Here is a 19305-nt window from a genome sequence, read left to right as displayed (position 1 = left end):
ATTAAAAAGTGAATGGGGTATTGGCCCATGAACAGATGAGTGGATCAATGAAGTAGAACAAAACTGGAAGGTGAGGAATGCTATAAATTCAGACTATTCTTTTAAGAAGTATAGCAGTAAGGAAAAGAGAAAGGCAAGACATAAGAGTCAAAGCTGAGGAAGGAATTTTAGCATAGAGGAGACTGAAATATTAGAAGACAAAGGGAAAAGAACCACCATGGGAGGAGGGTCTGAAACTCTAGAAGAGGTTACATAACTTACGAAAAAACGAAACACAGGTCCTAGAAAAGGAAGGATAAGAATTAAAGAACTTAAATAAGGGTTCAGTCTTGGAAATGATTAGCTGAATCCCTTCCATCGAACAGCAGGGATGGGCATGAGAGCAACAAAGACAGATATTAGAGGAAGAGGGGAGGGATGCTTAGGGAGTGTGTCTGATGGCCTTGATTTCTCCATATGGGGGAGAAAAGGCTAAGTATCTCATGAGAGGTGGGAAGCAGGTGACACAGTAAGTGTGGTAAAGATATTGATTAGCTCAGGGGGTGGGGGTGTTAAAAGGACATAAGAGATTAGGTACAGACTTGCTAAGCTATACCATAAGCCTAGCTGAGGATGGAACTCTTACACTTGTACTAAGTAGATGAAAAACGATCCAAGTCCTTCCAAGAATGTGTGGCAGCAGAGGAGGAGGGACATACAACATGCATTCCGGGTTTAAAATGGGCAAATGAGTTGCAGAGGATGACCAAGAGGAAGAGGGAAATAATGTGAGGTGCTGGTAAGAGAGGAGTTAAATTAACTACCAAAGAGGAGAAGGGAAGAAAAGGGAAGAAAAAAGTCAGGAGCCGGGTGAAGACTGGAAGAACTGAAAAGGGTCCCAGGATGAAAGGCTGAAGAGCAGGTTTTGCAAGGAGGAGGAAATTTTAGAGACAGAATATTTCAGGTGGTCTTTTCTGGATCAATTTCCAATTCTACCTTAATCCCCTCTGTAATAAACAGAAAAAAAAAACAAATCCTTGGTAAGCAGTGGGCTTCCATATGAGATTCCTAAACTTATTTTTTTAAAAAAACTTTTAACCATTCTGCCATTTTTGGATATTTCTACTATCATAAATTAGAAATGCATTGTGACAAACACTTTTGTGCTTCTCATGTTCGTATTATTTCTCTAAAAGTGATTCCTACAAGTGAAATTATTGAATTAAAATATATGAACACCATACTTTTGAATTACACTATCAAGAGTAACATGCTTAATATTTTAGCCATCCAGACTTCACCCTCTATAAACTTTTAAATAAAAACAACATAATGCCATACACATTATTTTGTAACATGCTCTTTTTTAAACTTAATATTTTAAATCTTTGAAATATATTGATAGTTACCTTAGCTTCTTAATGATTGCCTAGTAATCCATTTTGTGACATCACTTATTTAACCAACCTTTTTTCTAACAAACATTTAGATTATGTCTACCTTTTTGCTACATAGAGAATGACATAACGAACATTTTGGTAACATATCTTTGCAAAACTGCCTAATATTTCCTTGTGAAAAAATTAATAAAACTAAAATTAGGCCATGTATGGTGGCTCATGCTTATAATCCCAGCATTTTGGGAGGCTGAGGCAGGAGGATTGCTTGAGGCCAGGAGTTTGAGACAAGCCTAGTCAACATGAGACTCCATTATGTACCATTAAAAAAAATTTTAAGTAAAATTGCTGGGTTAAAACATATTTTTTTAAGGCTTTTGATACATACTTCAGACTGTACTCCAGAAAAGTTATACTAAAATGGCTCAATCAATGAGTATCACTTTTGTTTATAATCATTGCCAGTCTGATAGGCAGAAATTCACAACCTATTTTAAAATTTACATTATAAAAATAAAAATATTTTCATGTGTATATAGGCAGTTTACATTTGCGTGTGTGAAAATTTCTCTTCATATCATTTGTTCATTCTTTTAAAACCAGAGCTGATCATAATCCTGAAAGACACAATCTCAGATGCCATGATCCAGAATGTCAAAATCCCAAAAGATCAAAATCCTGAAAGATAAAAAAGTCCTTAAAGTCTAAAATCCCCAAATCACAATCTTGAACAATTAAAATTTTGACTGTTGAAATTGTGAAAAGTGAATTCCAGGGAGGGAGGGGATTTAGGGAAGGGATTTCCACTGTGTTTTCAGTTGTATGAGGCTAGGTGCATCATGGTAGGTGCATCGTGTTAGGTGGAACTATTACTTTGTTGCTGTCTTTATTGGGAAATTAAGTACAGTTTAAAGGAGATGCATTATGGATGCCAAACTGACAAGGGGTGGATTTATGGTCTTAATTTCAGTTGTTGACTCGACTGGATTAAGGAATACCTAGAAATCTGGGATATTACTTTGGGTGTGTCTGTGAGGGTGTTTCCAGAGATTAGCGTGTGAGTCCCACCGGACTAGGTAGGAAAGACATGCCTTCAATGTTGGCAGGCACCATCTAATTAGAGAGAAGAAATATAGAAAACAAGCTGGTCTCTCTCTGAGAGCTGGGACCAATTTTTCTCTTGCTGCCGTGGACATCAGAACTCCAGCCTTTAAACGTCAGGATTTACACCTGATCACCCCTGCTCCCTACACTCCCACTCCCTGGGGTTCTGAGGCTTTTGGCCTGGATTGAAAGTTAATGATTGGTTTCCCTGGTTCTGAGGCCTTTGCAATTGGACTAAGCCATGTTACCAGCATCCCAAGGTGTCTAGCTTGCAGGCCTGTTGTGCAACTTCTCAGTCACCATAAGCACACGAGCCAGTTTCCTAATTAAGTTCCTTCTCGTATTTATTCACATATCCTATTGGTTCTGTCTCTCTGGAGAAGGCTAACTATTAAATAATAAAGATTTGGTACTGGGGAAATCCAATATCATTCCTTCTCACTGTATTCCTTACAATACAATGGAAGACATCTGTGAAATTGTTCCTTCAAAAAAGGGTGTGATTAAGTTAAGCATACAATGCTACCTAATGGTTTAAAAGCTAATTATTATCGGTGCTTTGAAAGCAGAAAATAATTGAATTGCAATGGCTGAGCAATAACCAGGTTTTCAGGTGGACAACATATACTTACAAAATTTGTAGATCACAACCACTGTCCAAATACAAGCGCATCAGGTGTTTCAAAGGTTATAGAAGTGAAAACACAGGTAAAAAAGAACTCTCCCCTGCCAAATTATTCAATCATGTACAACTTCTGCCCCTTCACATATAGCACCAATTCACTATGCTATGCATTTCATCTTTGCATAATTTTCAATACTGGAGGTATGAACTGGGTGAAATTTTGAGGAGAGTTAATTCATTTTATGAATATTTTGCAAATTTGACTCCATCAAAATATATTATCACAATGTTGATTTTGTGTATGTAAAAACACTGAGGCCAGGCCTGGTGGCTGATGCCTGTAATCCCAGCATTGGGAGGCCAAGGCAGGTGGATCACCTGAGGTCAGGAGTTCGAGACCAGCCTGGCCAACATGGTGACACCCTGTCTCTACTAAAATTACAAAAAAACTAGCCAGGCACGGTAGTGTGCACCTGTAATCCCAGCTACTCAGGAGGCTGACACAGGAGAATTGCTTGAACTGAGAGGTGGAGGTTGCAGTGAGCCAAGATCATGCCACTGCACTCCAGCCTGGGTGACAGAGGGAGACTCTGTCTCAACAACAACAAAAAAAAAACAAAAAAGAACAACAAAAACATTGAAACTTTATTAATAAATGAAGATATGTCCTTTTTGTACATCTGCATTTGTGAAAAAAAATTTCTTGAGATCTTGGCTCTTTGGGCAACTGCACATATGGTGAGGACACATTGAGATTTTCGATCAATTTTGTCAAAAGACTTAGGTTGCTTGTCATGGTATTTCAGATGACCACAATTATCAATTTAAGTGTATAGAATTATCAACTATGGAGATATACATTTATATATTGCACTTTTAGAATTTTTTTTTTTTTGAGACGGAGTCTCACTCTGTCACCCAGGCTGGAGTGCAGTGGCGCGATCTCTGCTCACTGCAAGCTTCACCTCCCAGGTTCACGCCATTCTCCTGCCTCAGACTCCCGAGTAGCTGGGACTACAGGCGCCCTCTACCACATCCAGCTAATTTTTTGAATATTTAGTAGAGACAGGGTTTCACTGTATTAGCCAGGAAGGTCTCGATCTCCTGACCTCGTGATCCACCCGCCTTGGCCTCCCAAAGTGCTGGGATTACAGGCGTGAGCCACTGCGCCCGGCTGAACTATTTCTTTTATAAATATGGTTTATCTGGCTCATAACTGTTACATTTGTGTGACTGTTAGTATATCTGAGTGTTATGTCTGTAAAAAGATGTATGTTATTACTGTTTTAGCATGTAAATAAAGCGGTCATGAAATGTCATGTATTAAAGTTTTATTTTTAATTAACATAATTGGACAATTTATGGTATACATAGTTATGTTTATGTTTCCTAAATCAATCTCCTATTAAAATGTAAACAAATTTTTTTTGTTTTTTGAGATAGGGTCTCACTCTGTCACCCAGGCTGGAGTGCAGTGGCACTATCTCGACTCATATAGCCTTGACCTCCTGGGCTCAGGTGATCCTACCACCTCCGCCTCCCAAGTAGCTGGGATTACAGGGGTGCACCACCACACCCAGTTAATTTTTGTATTTTTTGTAGAGACAGGGTTTCGCTATGTTGCCCAGGGTGGTCTCCAATTCCTGGGCTCAAGAAATCCTCCCACTTCGGCTGCCCAAAGTGCTGGAATTTGGCTGGGCTCACGACTATAATCCCAGCACTTTGTGAGGCTGAGACGGGTGGATCACCTGAGGTCAGGAGTTTGAGACCAGCCTGATCAACACAGTGAAACCCCATCTCTAACAAAAAATACAAAAGATTAGCCAGGCGTGGAGGTGGACACCTGTAATCCCTGCTACCTGTGGGGGCTGAGGCATGAGAATTGCTTCAACCCATGAGGCGGAGGTTGCAGTACCTGACCAAATAAATGTCTTTTAGAGAATTTTTTAGGATTATTTTTTCCATAATTATGTTTTTAGGATTTTGATCTTTTGGGATTGTGGTTTTTTGAGATTTTAGACGTTAGGGTTTTTGATTTTTTGGAATTTCAACATTTAGGATTGCATCTTTTGGGATTATGGGCCAAGCCCTTTTCAAACTGGGAGGTTCATGTGTTTGTGTGTATTTGTAAGACCTGGTTATATATTCAAGCAACTTTAACTGCTTTGGCTAGATAAATAGTAGAGGTATTTTTCCGAGTTTGTCTTCTCATTTTGTTTGGATTTATTGATGTATTAAGTCTTTTTTGTTTTCTTTTTTAATTATTTTTTAAAAGAGACAGGGTCTTGTTATGTTGCTCAGGCTGGTCTCAAACTCCTGGGCCCAAGTAATCCTTCCTGCCTTGGCCTCCCAAAGTACTGGGATTATAGGCATGAGTATTAAGGCCTTTTATTTTATGAGATGGAGTCTCGCTTTGTCACCCAGGTTGGAGTGCAGTGGCACAATCTCAGCTCACTGCAACCTCCACCTCCCTGGTCCAAGCAATTCCCCTGCCTCAGCCTCCTGAGTAGCTGGGATTACAGGCACATCCCACCACGCCAGGCTAATGTTTTTGTATTTGTAGTAGAGACTGGGTTTCACCATATTGGCCAGACTGGTCTTGAACTCTTGAGCTCAGGTGATCCTTCTGCCTCGGCCTCCCAAAGTGCTGGGATTACAGGCATGAGCCACCGTGCCTACCCTGAAACCAGGATTTCTTAAGGAGAAAGAACAGTCCTTCGTTTTTCAAAGCTGTTTTCTGTGCTGTATCTGCCTATTTAAATTGAAAACATAGTAAGAATCAAGACTACTGTTTCTAAAAGAAAGGAGATTAACTCAGATTATAAAAACATGCAAGGATTATAAAATGCCTTTTATTGTAATATTAGTTTGGTATTACTTTGTTAAGAGTGCCTCTAATAAAATCGTAAGATAACCTTTTATCATATTATGAGAAGAATTTCATTAAAGAATGAAAATAAAAAAGCTAATATACATGCATCCTTGCAAATTTGGAACATGTTAAATAAATAAGAGGAACACTTGAAGATGATCTAGAAAATTCTGAGATTTCCAGAGAACCAGGCCTGGCAACATTATCACAGACGAGTGGCATCCCATAAAGGAAGTGTAGACTACCAAACAAACTTAATCTAAGAAAGATAATACTTACTATTCCAGAACTAAGATAATTTCTGATGCAGTCTCATAAACTTCATGTAAATTAATGACCCAAGGATTGTCCTGTGCTAGTTCAAGTACAGCAATCTCATGAATTATTTCCATCCGACAATCTTGGCCTTTTCTTCTTTTTCTCATGAACTTTGCAGCAAATTCTATCCCAGAATCTTTCTTTATACATTTCCTCACCACTGCAAATTTCCCCCTAGAATTAAACAAAAACATTCACTGTTAAAGTTGACAACTTTCCAGAGATGGCAGATTTCAATGAAATTTCCAAATAACCATTGGTAGATATTCAAATTTAGCTCATATACAATCACAAAAGTAGAAATATCACTTAGAAATTTATATAGGCTACATCTATAGATTTATGGATTTATCAAATAAAACAAAATGTATAAATCTGCCCAATTCATTTTCTAAATAAAGAATAACAAATATTAAAGTCCATATTTTTTGCAGAGTTATACATAACTTAATTTTTTGCACATTTCTACACAAAATGATTTAAGTCTTTAAAAAAGCCATTTGAGGCCAGGCATGGTGGGTCACCTTTGTAATCTCAGCATTTTGGGAGGCTGAGGCAGGTGGCTCACGTGAGGTCTGGAGTTCTGGACCAACCTGGCCAACACGGCGAAACCCCGTCTCTACTAATAATACAAAAATTAGCACATGGTGAAACTGCCTCTACTAAAAATACAAAAATTAGCCAGGCATGGTAGTGCTATACCTGTAATCCAGCTACTCAGGAGGCTGAGGCATGGGAATCGCTTGAACCTGGGAGGTGGAGGTTGCAGCGAGCCAAGATCATGTCCAGCCTGGGTGACAGAGTAAGACTCTGTCTCCGGGGGTCGGGGGGGGGGGGAAGCCATTTGATTTTTTAAGAGAAATTGGTCACCAGAATCCCTAATACGATGAATTTCACTGCATTAACTGACTCTAAAGAGCACTATCACTTTCTAAAGGTAAGGATCTCACTCATATATCATTTTAACTAGAGCATCAGCTAGAAATGTTGTATTTTCTCACAAAGACAGATATAACAAAGTGTTATCTTGATGCATTACTATTTGTCATTACACTAATAAGCAGGTAAACCAGGGACTCAGTATAGCATACTAATTAAAGGTATGAGCTCTGGAATTAAACCTATGTGGCCTTGAACCCTATAAGTGGCACTTGACAGTAACCTTAGGTGGTTTATTTAACCTCTTTTAGTTTCATTTTTCTTTTCTTCTTCTTCTTCTTCTTTTTTTTTTTTTTTTTTTAAAGAGACTGGGTCTCTCTATGTTGCTCAGGCTAGTATTGAACTCCTGGTCTCAAGTGATCCTGCTAGGATTAAAGGCATGAGCCTCCATGCCCTAAGTCTCATTTTTCTAATCTGTATAATAGAGACATAAATGGCATCTACTTCACAGGGTTGTGAGAATTAAATATTTCAATTGCTTAGCATGGTACTTGCCACACAGTAAGTGCTCAATAAAATATTATTAATCACACAAACATCATTAAGCTGTGATAGTCATCACCCATAAACATCCACGAATTCTTAGGTTGAAAGACAACTTAGAAATCATATAGTATTTTACCTAACGCCAAATGCCAATGTCTTATTTCAGACTGTGAGGTAATCTTTTCCACTACTGGGTACATATTATAATAATAAGGTCTTCACTACAAGACTAAACCTGACTTCAGCTGAAGGGCTACAGTCAGGGTCCTCTGCTGAGCAGTACAGACCAGACCTCACACTCTTTTCCACATGGCAGTCTATCAGATAGTGAACACAGCAAACATCATCTGTTAGCTGCCATTCCCTCTTCCCTTTCCCAATTTGCAATCAATCCTCATCACCATAGGGTTTTTTTTTTTTTTCTTCCTTTAACAGATAGGGTCTCACTCTGTTGCCCAGGCTGGAGTGCAGTAGCACCATCATAGCTCACTGCAGCCTTGGACTTACAGGCTCAAGTGATCCTCCCACCTCAGCCTCCTGTATAGCTGAGATTATAGGCGCGTGCCACCATGCCCACCTCCCCATAAGGTTCACTTCCTATTATGGCTCATCAGAAAATGTGCCAACCAAATCTGAAGCAACTAATCCAGGTATAATCAATCAAAGCATTACATCATTATTACTTTTGTTGCTCTTGGGACAATACAACCTAAGATTGCTTGTTAAAAAAACTTGACATGTTTTTCATATTTCAAATTGGGCTGATAAACTACTTAGATTTTTTCCACTTTGAATTTTTGTCAAGTCAGTATCCTCATACTACATTTTAAAAATGATTGCTAAAAAATTTGGAATAATCAACAGCATGAATAGACAACTTACAGAATGGGAAAAAATATTTGCAAACTACGCCTCCAAAAAGGGTTGAGATCCAGAATCTACAAGGAACTCAAAAAACAAGAAAAAAACCCAACCTGATTAAAAAGTGGGCAAAGGACATGAATAGACATTTTTTCAAAAGATGACATACAAGCAGCAAACAAACATGAAAAAATGTTCAAGATCACTAATCATCAAAGAAATGCAAATTACAACCACAATGAGGTACTGCTTTATACCAGTTGGAATGGCTATTAGTAAAAGGTCAAAAAACAACAAACGTTGGCGAACATACAAAGAAAAGGGAACGCTTATACGCTGTTGGTGGAAATGTAAATTAGTTCAGCCACTATGGAAAGTAGTTTGGAGATTTCTCAAAGAACTACCATCTGACTTGACTATCCCATTACAGGGTATCTACCCAAAGGAAAAGAAATTATATGAAAAAGACACCTGTACTCATACGTTTATCACAGCCCTATTCACAATAGCAAAGGTTTCAACCTGTGTCCATCAGTGGATGACTGGACTAAAAATATGGTGTGTGTATGTATCATGGACTAATACACATCCATAAAAATAATGTCTTCTGCAGTAACATGGATGGAACTGGATGTCATTATCCTAAGTGAGATGACTCAAGCAGGAAGTAAAAAACTGCCTGTTTTTACTTTTAAGAGGGAACTAAATGGACAGATAGGCATACGGAGTGGAAAACAGACCAAAAGGTGAGAGAGTGGGAAGGGGGTGAGGAATTAAATACTACCTATTGGGTACAATGTACACTATTTAGGCGATGAGCACACTAAAAGCCCAGACTTCACCATGACCCAATATATCCATGTGACACAAATGCAGTTGTACCCCTAAATCTATTTTTTTAAAAAAGCTTTCTAAAAAATTAATTGCAAGGCTTCAATTGCCCTGTTAAATTCTTTTTTGTTGTTGTTTTTGAGACACAGTCTCATTCTGTCGCCCAGGCTGGAGTGCAGTGGCATGATCTCAGCTCACTGCAACCTCCATCTCCCGGGTTCAAGCAATTCTCATGCCTCAGCCTCCCAAATAGCTGGAATTACAAGCGCATGCCACCATGCCCAGCTAACTTTTTTATTTTCATTTTTTTTTAGTAGAGATGGGGTTTCGCCATGTTGGCCAGGCTGGTCTCAAACTCCTGGCCTCAAGTGATCCACTCACCTTGGCCTCCCAAAATACTGGGATTACAGGTGTGAGCCACCGTGCCTGGCCTGCCCTGTTAAATTCTAACTTCTAGACTTTGATCTAACATTCTAGACTACTGACATAATTTTGAGTAGTAATTCTTCCTTCCCAGCGATTGTTAACTGCAAATATAATTTTCATTTCTTCCATGTTTTTATCATTAGTAATATAAATGTGGAATGACAAATCCTTAGGCAAAGGCCTATGGCTGTTCAGTTTGGTAACAACCCACCTAACAGCACCCTTATTCGGATCAAAGTTCTTTTGTTCACAGAAATATGAAAGACTTCTACAGATATTGGAGAGAGTAACTATAAATGAATTCCTCAAAGACTAATACCTTTCATTTTATCCCACAAAATCATTAGGCTAACATCTCCATCAACTTTTAAAAGGTTCCCAATGATCTCTTAATTCCTTTAAGAAAACAATTATTAATAATTTGATATTTTCATACCTACATGTCTGCAGTTAAGAGAAGAGAAAAGTTTAATTTGTAAAAAATTTGTCTGAAATGAAGCCTCAACATATAATTGGCAGCAAACATGTTCCTGGTAAATTAGAAATGACTCAGTAGAACGGCCCTCAAACACATATCACACATACAAATGTTTACTGTTGCCACACCTGACATTCAAAGCAATAAAGTACTGTGCAGTAAGTAAAAAACTACTTATTACATAGCCTAAAAGTATATTTTTAAGGACCGAATGGGAAGACAGTTAATTCAGCAAACAGAATTGGAACTCAAAATTATGTCAGTAGTCTAGAACAAAAGATCAAAATCTAGAAGCTAGAATTTAACAGGGCAAATTAAACACAGACTCACACACATTGCTAACCTGTGAACTCTGGGAGCCCTGTTACAGAACAGCCATTGCCAAATTCTGGGGCCTCTTCCCCATACTTATTCATCTGCTGCTCATGCTCCTCACCCATTCCTTTAGGTGCCAGAATGCAGTTCCCACGGCTCTCTTTTCATACCAATGACTACTCTGACACCACCTCTGTTTTTCTGGAAACATTTCTCACAGTTCTAGATTTATTATTTTCTTTCCACCATATCCTGTACTATACTGGGGTCAGCAAACTTTTCTGTAAAGGGCAAACAGGATGGTAAATATTTTTGGCTTTGTGGACCAGAGGGTCTCTGCGGCAATGACTCAAGTCCACTGTTGTAGAACAAAAGCAGCCATACAAGAAAGGTAAATGAATGGGTGTCTTTGGCTTCCAATGAAACTTTTACACCGAAATATGAATTTCATAAGATTTTCATGTTATTAAATATTACTCTTATTCTAATTTTTTTAACTATTAAAAATGTAAAACATAAAAAATGTAAAAACAGCTTGTGAGTCTTTCAAAAATAGGTGGTTGGCTATAGTTTGCTGAACCCTGCTCTGTCCTTTCAAAAATAGGTGGTTGGCTGTAGTTTGCTGAATCCTGCTCTATCCTTTCAAAAACAGGTGGTTGGCTGTAGTTTGCTGAACCCTGATCTATCCTATGCTGAATAAAACTCTTCCATCGTTCTAACACCACATACAAGTGAAACTGACATCATGACAGCAGCTCGCAATGATTTGAGGAAGCATGCATGCCTTCATCTCTAAATGACTGGTGCAATGGGAGGGGGACCGTTCAAACCACTCAAAGAGTCAGAGGAGATAATAACAGATTTCTTGGAGCTGTTCTACACAGCCACATTGTATAAAGAAAACATGAGATTCAGTATTCAAGCTGCAAAGTCCCAGTGTATATGCTCAGAATTACATTGACAGAGTTCCCTAAATTCCATACCTCAAAAGGGTTCCAACATGCATATTTTACCATGACTTTATGGTAAAAATTGTGACTATACCTCAACCTTTAACTTTAGGTTATTGAGTCCTCCACAAAACATTTTAAAAATGATGTTTCTCTGACATTAGGGGCCATGGTTATATATAACTGACTTGGGGCTGATGAGGTCCGAAGGGCATGTTTGCTGCACATCTACTTTTTTTGTTGACTCAAAAGCCAAACTTCTTCCTAGAATATACAGTTGCCATACTTTTCAGGTTTATTTTTTCATTTCAAAAACATCTACATTTCACTAATAGGCACAAAACTGGGAACTTAGGTTTTCATTAAATATTTTGGGATGAATATCAGAAATGAATACATTTCAGAACTACTCATTGAAAACATATTCCAGAGAGGTGGGAAAGGTAAGATACATAAACAATTATAACAAGAGGAGGTGACATTTGATTGAGAACCACCAGTCCAAGCTCCTTAAAAACTTTGCATTATCAGTGCCTAAAAACAGTGCTTAGGGAGACAGGGTGAGTATCTTTAGGTAGGTATGTTTGCTAAGGAGTTTGGGCTTCATCAGGCTTAAAATTGGAACCTTTTAGAATACTGAAAATAACTGTTTACAAAAGATAATTCTGGTTGGGCATGGTGGCTCATGCCTGTAATACCAGCACTTTCGGAGGCTGAGGTAGGCGGATTGCTTGAGCCCAGGAGTTCAAGACCAGCCTGAGCAACATGGTGAAACCTTGTCTCTACAAAAAATACAAAAATTAGACGGGCATGGTTGTGTGCACCTGTGGTCCTGGCACTTGAGAGGCTGGGATGGGAGGATCACTTGAGCCTGGGACAACTAGGCTGCCAAGATCATGCCACTGTACTCTGGCCTGGGCAACAGAATGAGACCCTGTCTCAAATAAAACAAAACAAAACAAAACAGATAATTCTAATAGTGTTGTGAAGAGTGGATTGCCAGTGATAACTAGAAACAGGCCAATAAAATAATTCAAAGCAGAAGGCCTGCACTCAAGTACCAGCAGTAGGGACTGGGAAGAGAGAAAACGTTGAAAAGACACTTCAAGTCAAGATTTATTAGCACTCCCTGGCAGGTGTGAGTTGTAGGCAGAGATGAAGGAGAAGGGAAAGGTGAAAGTCGTAGATGACTTTTAGATTTTTAATATAGGTACTGTGTAAATGTGGTACCAGTTATAGTACTGTGTAATGTGGTATGAGTTACAGTTGGACAGAAGTTTGAGCTGCCTTTTTTGGTAAAGAGAAATTCCATTTATTGAAGGGATTCCAAATATAAATTCAAGTGTTGGATTACAGGCAAAGGTGAAGAGATAATAGAATATATAACATTCAGGTAAACATCAGAAAATACACAAGCTAATTTGAGCAGTACACAGGGTAAGTAAAATAATGTCCAAGGTCCTGTTTTATTCTAGGTTGAAGTGCTTTGCTTATACCTTTATCATATTTATGTCAATCTTACATATTACAACTTGTACTATGTCTCTCAGTTGGATTGTGAGTTTCAGGGACCTCACTTATTATTCATCTTTTTATCTCCATAGTGCCCTGCACATGGCAGGTGTACAAATATAATCAGCACACCTAGTATATATATTGCTCTTATTATTTTGTTAAAGAAAAGTTTTATGGCAACTTAACCTCATGACATTTAATATATTGGACTACTTGCCATTCTCTCTTCACTGAATTTTTCTACCGCTCTGACTTGGTGTTTTACTGACAATGGCAACTACCACTGAAATTCCACTCATTCTTTACAGCCCAACTGAAATGTTATTTCCACCATAAGACCTTCCGGTGGCATATCATCTTGCCTATAAGGGGACAGTGATCGATCTGTTACATTTGGGAATAGCTTCCAGAGCCTAAGGTAGTGCGCCTTTATGTACTTGATACATAAGTACAGTATTTGCCCAATTACACTGGGGTGATGGCTTTTTTCTTTTTTTTGAGACAGAGTCCCGCTCTGTCACCTATGCTGGAGGGCAGTGGCATTATCTCCGCCTCTCAAGTTCAGGCAATTCTCCCACCTCAGCCTCCCAAGTAGCTGGGACTACAGGTGCATGCCTGGCTAATTTTGTATTTTTAGTAGAGATGAGGTTTCACCATGTTGGCCAGGCTGCTCTCAAGCTTCTGACCTCAAGTGATCCACCCACCTTGGCCTCCTAAAGTGCTGGGATTAAAGGTGTGAGCCACGACGCCCAGCCGGGATGATGTCTTAAAGGTAAAGAAGTTCCATTCAAGAAACACCTAGAATGGATTTTGTCTTCCTTATTGCTGAAAGGATCAAGGAAAAGACCCTAGGCGTAAAAATCAGTGAGTCCATTCAAATAAGACATTAGCATGCGTGATAAGAAAAGGCAGGGCTTTACAAGTCAAACTTGGTTTTAAATTCTGGCTAATAACTGTGTAATACTGGGCAATTTATTAATCCTTTGGATCCTGGGATTCCTAATCTGTAAAATAAGATCAATGGCACTTTACCATACAGGGCAGTGAAGACTATACAAAATTACATCTTTAAAGTGTGTAGCATTCAGCAAATATCAGTAATCAGTGGCTATTTTTATTGATTTTGGCATTAATTTCAGATCTATGATATAACCAATGATAATAATTTTTAAAAAAATCATAGAACAGGAGTTCTGGGGCTGAGCTATTTAGTCTACATAATGTATAAATTCTCTCAAAAAATCTAGTTAACTTCTTACTTACTTGAAGAGGTGACTCAATGACTATAGCTACTTAGTTTTCTAATGCATTTGGTTCAATAATCAGATTTTATAAAACTGTGTCATCTATAGTTTTATGAAGAGACTAAAATTCAAATTCTTAAATTTATGTATTTTAAATTAATTTAACATTTTAAGCATGAACTTTTCAAAATTGAACAGGTGACTGACTTAAAGTACCTGTCTGAGCAGAAGCCATACTTTCCAAGCAACTTTATTGTTGAACCACAAATATGGCCAATTTTCTTTTATCCATCCAAAGTATAAGATTACCCAAAATTGTTTGTAAATAAAATTCTTCAAACTAATGACTAGTTGTCAAATCTTAAATAACATCTCTGTTAAAACAAAGCAATTTCTGCATGGATATTACTTAATAAAGGTCTTTATTTCTTAAAAAATAACTTATGACACATGCTTAAGTTGTTGTCAGATGCAAAAACTGAAGCTATTACCTACAGCCATAAATCTAGGTAAGGATACACAGTTCCCAAAATACCCACCCAGAGTCCCCTTTCAGTTTGAATATTATTCTCTGAAAAAAAATCCTTTCTTGTCCCTGTTACCCCTACTGCTCTGAGGAGAAGGAGATAGGACGTCCCTAATTTACTTTAAGGCCTCAGTGGTGACTTAACTATATGACACTGAAGCTTGACCATGTTTGTTCCAATGTCGAACTCACTAACATATCCTTTCATTAGAATGATAGGAAATTGCTTTAGTCCTAAGATATGACTACAGATTATTCTTTGAAAAATATGTGTGGTGTAATGAGAATGATTTCAAAGTCAGGAGTCCCAGCTGTTATCTCTCACAAGACTTACACTCTGTCTTTGTTTTCTCATCTGAAAAATGGGGCTTTCCAAACAGGCTTGTGGTGAGAATCAATGAGATAATGCATGTGAAAGCACTTGCAAAACTGTAAAGCCTGCACACTTATAAAGTACCTGTTTCAGATGGGAATTTGTAATTTTTTGCCTTAGGAAAATCCAATTATTAGCATGCATCAATATTTTTAAAGTGTTCTTTTGGCTTTTTTTTTAAGAAAAAATTTATGAGTATATTAAAAACATTAAAGTTGAGGACTAGATAATGAAAACAAATGTAAGGCAAATCATTTGATATGAAATTGGTGTATCTTTAAGTTCCTAGAAACATCTTTCTGTTCCTATATTATCAATAAACTCAAGGGAAATCAACATGAAAAAATTCTCAGAACCCAAGGTCATTTCTCTTGTGTGCCCCAGTAAGGAAATCGTTAATGTGGTTTACACTGGCATACATCCTGACTCAAAGCAAAGTAACAAGCCTTAGGAATAACCAGTCAAGCTTCAAGCAATAAAACAATGTTTCACATCATATATTTACCCTTATTTACGCTGCTATGGACTCTGCTGGAGACATGAAAGAATGTGACATTTCTTAAAATGATCAACATCACATCCTGTCATTACTCTGGAATCAATGTTGACCATTTAAAAAATTCTTTTTTTTTTTTTTTTGAGACGGAGTCTCTCGCTCTGTCGCCCGGGCTGGAGTGCAGTGGCCGGATCTTAGCTCACCGCAAGCTCCGCCTCCCGGGTTTATGCCATTCTCCTGCCTCAGCCTCCGAGTAGCTGGGACTACAGGCGCCCGCCACTTCGCCCGGCTAGTTTTTTGTATTTTTTAGTAGAGACGGGGTTTCACCGTGTTAGCCAGGATGGTCTCGATCTCCTGACCTCATGATCCGCCCGTCTCGGCCTCCCAAAGTGCTGGGATTACAGGCTTGAGCCACAGCGCCCGGCAAAAAATTCTCTTTGAACAGTGATCTCATTGCAAGTTTTAGATCTGTGATAACATAGTTGCACCTGAAAAAGATCTACTTGTTTGAACAGTTAACTCTTCACACCCCTTCTGCATTTTACTAAATGAAAGGCCACAGAATAAATTGAAAAAGAAAAAATCTGTTTTTCTTCCCACATTATTAAAATACAAACGAGTATTCTGCAAGTTCTTTATCAGAATGAGATTAATTAGAGTTATATCAGAAATGCAACTAGAGTTAATAGTTGGAAAAATAAGTTTTCTACCTTATCAAAGATCAAGCAAAAACACACTTAACTATGTTAAAACCATAAATAACAGGCAAAATTTACAAACCTTAAACAAGGACTGCTTATAGCACAAACAGAACTTTCACTTCCTGAGACTTTATTACTTTTGCCAGAAATAGAGGCATATTTTGAGATTGTGCAGGTTTTCTTTTTTGGTTACATTTAAAATAACAGCGTATTTAATTACACTATGAATTACATTTACTGAGTTCTTCCCTTAAGCTAAGCACAGCCTTAAGGCTACGTGTTTTACTTAATTCTCTCAACAACCCTATGAGGCAATAAACGGTTAGGTAATGCACTCAAGTCCACATAACTAGTAAGAGCCAAGATTCAATCTCACACTGTCTGACTCCAAAGCCAATATTCTTAAGCACTGCATTAAACTGCTATGTGATAAAAAAGGGTGCCACAAGGAAAAGAATACATTTAATTTTATTTTTCAGTTCCAGGCTCTTATATCAAGTATTTATCTAATAATTGCATTGTTATGCTGCTTTATGACCTACTCCTTTTGTAAAGAAATTTATGTAAGAAAAGGTATGTACCACCACGCCCAGCTAATTTTTGTATTTCTAGCAGAGACGGGGTTTCACCACATTGGCCAGGCTGGTCTCGAACTCCTGACCTCTGGTGATCCACTCGCCTGAGTCTCCCAAAATGCTGAGATTACGGGCGTGAGCCACTGTGCCCGTCCAATTTTCCTTCTTTTGGGTAATATGGGTTACTTCAGAATGTCTGGAATGTCGACAAATTAGAATACACAGCTAAGTCACAGCTCCCTTCACCTTTTGTCACAAAGTATGCACAGATCCAGTCAACTAGGGCCTAGCAGTGAAGTAAATCTTGCTCCTGAAAGGTATTTTTCCTTTTGTTAACATTTAGGAATAAGTAAGACTTTGTTAAGGTAGGATTCCACACTCCCTACCCCGCCCCCACAAAAAAAAACTATTTCCTGAAGTTACCTTAATATGTGTAAGGCAGTGTGTTTTTAACATTATAACCAATGTTAATTGTTTGCCTTTTCAAGACCCCAGCTGAAGGCTGTTCCAACTGTCAGGCCCTTTCCCATTACAACATGGTGCTATTTTGCAACCATGACAAATGCTGGCAATGAGAACATTTACTGAACGCCATGTGGCAAGCCCAGTGGTATGCGCTTGACAGGCATGGCATCCTCAGGACACCTCTGAGGTAGGTAGTGTCATCATTATACTGGTTTTGCGGATGAGGAAAGTGAGGCTGGGGAGTCTAACCCCTCCAAAGGAAAACACAGCAACCAGCGCACGAATATGAACTCAGGTCTGCCCCCAAAGCCAGAGAATTTAACAACTTCCCCACACTGTTCTCCAGGAAGAGTCCCCAAATCCCACAAAAATCACTCGATCACCCCTCTTCAGCATGCAAAACGTAAAGCATCCGAATAGCCTGCACTTGCAACTCTGGAGACAAGCTCTCCCTATTCCCACAAAAAAAGGGTGGGCTAGGGTGGGGTGAGGGGAGAAGGCAAGAATCAGTTCCCAGCAAAGTAAAAAGAGCGAGAAAAGGGCCAAGCGCCTACGAAAAAAACCAATCTAAACTCGAGGCAAAGGGACCTAAAAATTTTAGAACTAAAATGGCACAAAACCAACCAAGAAAACGAAAATGAATTCAGCAGAAGACCGACACAAGGTAACAGAGCACCGGTGTAAAGGAAGCTGTCACAACGGATGCTGTATTTTATTAAAACCACACAGAGAGACCAAGAAAGTCGCAAGAGTTGAAGGAAAAAAGCAAAGCCGGCTCCACAGACCTCTGCTTTTCAGACCCGCTGCTCGGGGTGAAAGGCAGAGCGCGGCCCGCACCTTCTTTCGTTAAATCGCCATTCGAAACGCCACAGAGAACCAAAGGGCTGAGGAGAGGAAAGTGTCCGCGCCTCCAGGACCGCCATCGAGTTACCATCAATCGCTCGCTGGGCGCGGCTTGTGGTGGGGGTGGGGAGGCGCTGGTGCGACTCGGCTGCCCTACTCGCCGTCAGCACCCAAGTTTGTGCCAAGTCACAAAGCGCGTTATCGGCAGCAGCAACGCCACCTCAGCCTCACCGCCGGGGCCCGGCACTCATCCGCGCCCGCGTCCCGCCCCGCGCGTCCGGAAAGGTTCCGCGCCGGGCCCCGCCCGTCCTCACCTGCCCAGCTCCCGGCCCGGACACAGGCTGTAGCTGTCCTGGAAAGGCTCGGTGCGCACCGCGGCGCGGATCTCTGTCAGCAGCCCGCGGGCCTGGGGCGGCGGCGGCGGCCGGCACAGCCCGCTCGGACTCCGGCCGGCCCGGCCCGAGCATGAGGTGGCGGCTGGGGAGGAGCCGCCGCTGCCCGGCTTCTCCAGAGGGATCATGGTGTTCAGGCTTCTTTCCTGGCCGCTTGTTCGCTCCGAGCAGCCAGAGGGTCACGGACCCGCCCCCAGCTTCTAGTGCCGGTCCGCGGAGCCTTCAAACACCCGCTCTCCCCTGCGCGGCGCTAGGACTGCGGCAGGCAGGCTACCGGCAGCCCAGCCCCGCCCATGGCCCCGCGCCTGGCCCCGCCCCGTGACCACCCCGCGCCTGCCCTGCGCCCTGCTTTTGGCCCCGGCCAACCCCACCCCACGTCCGCCCCGCACCTAACCCCGCCCCTCCCTGTCCCAGCCTCACTCCGTGGCTGCACCGCCCCCTCTCTGAGCTCCTGCGGGGTCCTGAGCGCCCGATGCCTCACGCGCGCCCTCTGCAGCTCAGGGGGAGAAGGTGCAGCTTTCGGGACGGCCCGGAGGCTGGAGGCGACTCACAGCACCACCCTTTGGCCAGGACCGCCTACTGCTTTAGCAGAGT

The 19305-nt window shown here is 40.3% G+C and overlaps 1 protein-coding gene across 2 annotated transcripts in view; it reads right to left on the bottom strand.

Annotated features, from left to right (window-relative positions):
* The window catches only part of STK17A (serine/threonine kinase 17a), a 45389-nt gene extending 26304 nt beyond the window's left edge, over positions 1–19085 (bottom strand). Inside the window, exons 1-2 of one of the 2 annotated variants that reach the window (XM_023226438.1) lie at positions 18634–19085; positions 6257–6469 (exon numbers count right to left, since the gene is read on the bottom strand). In XM_023226438.1, the coding sequence (XP_023082206.1) occupies positions 6257–6469; positions 18634–18839 (419 nt within the window). In that variant the 5' untranslated portion in view covers positions 18840–19085. Of the gene's footprint in view, positions 1–6256; positions 6470–18313; positions 18456–18633 lie in introns of those variants that run through there. The other variant, XM_023226439.2, reaches the window with a different exon arrangement.
* Positions 19086–19305: the final 220 nt, after the last annotated feature.

This window comes from Piliocolobus tephrosceles, chromosome 8 (assembly GCF_002776525.5).
Source record: "Piliocolobus tephrosceles isolate RC106 chromosome 8, ASM277652v3, whole genome shotgun sequence".
NCBI classification, from domain to species: Eukaryota; Metazoa; Chordata; class Mammalia; order Primates; family Cercopithecidae; genus Piliocolobus; species Piliocolobus tephrosceles.
Note: the sequence above shows the minus strand (reverse complement) of the source record. Positions and strands in the feature narration are given on the sequence as shown.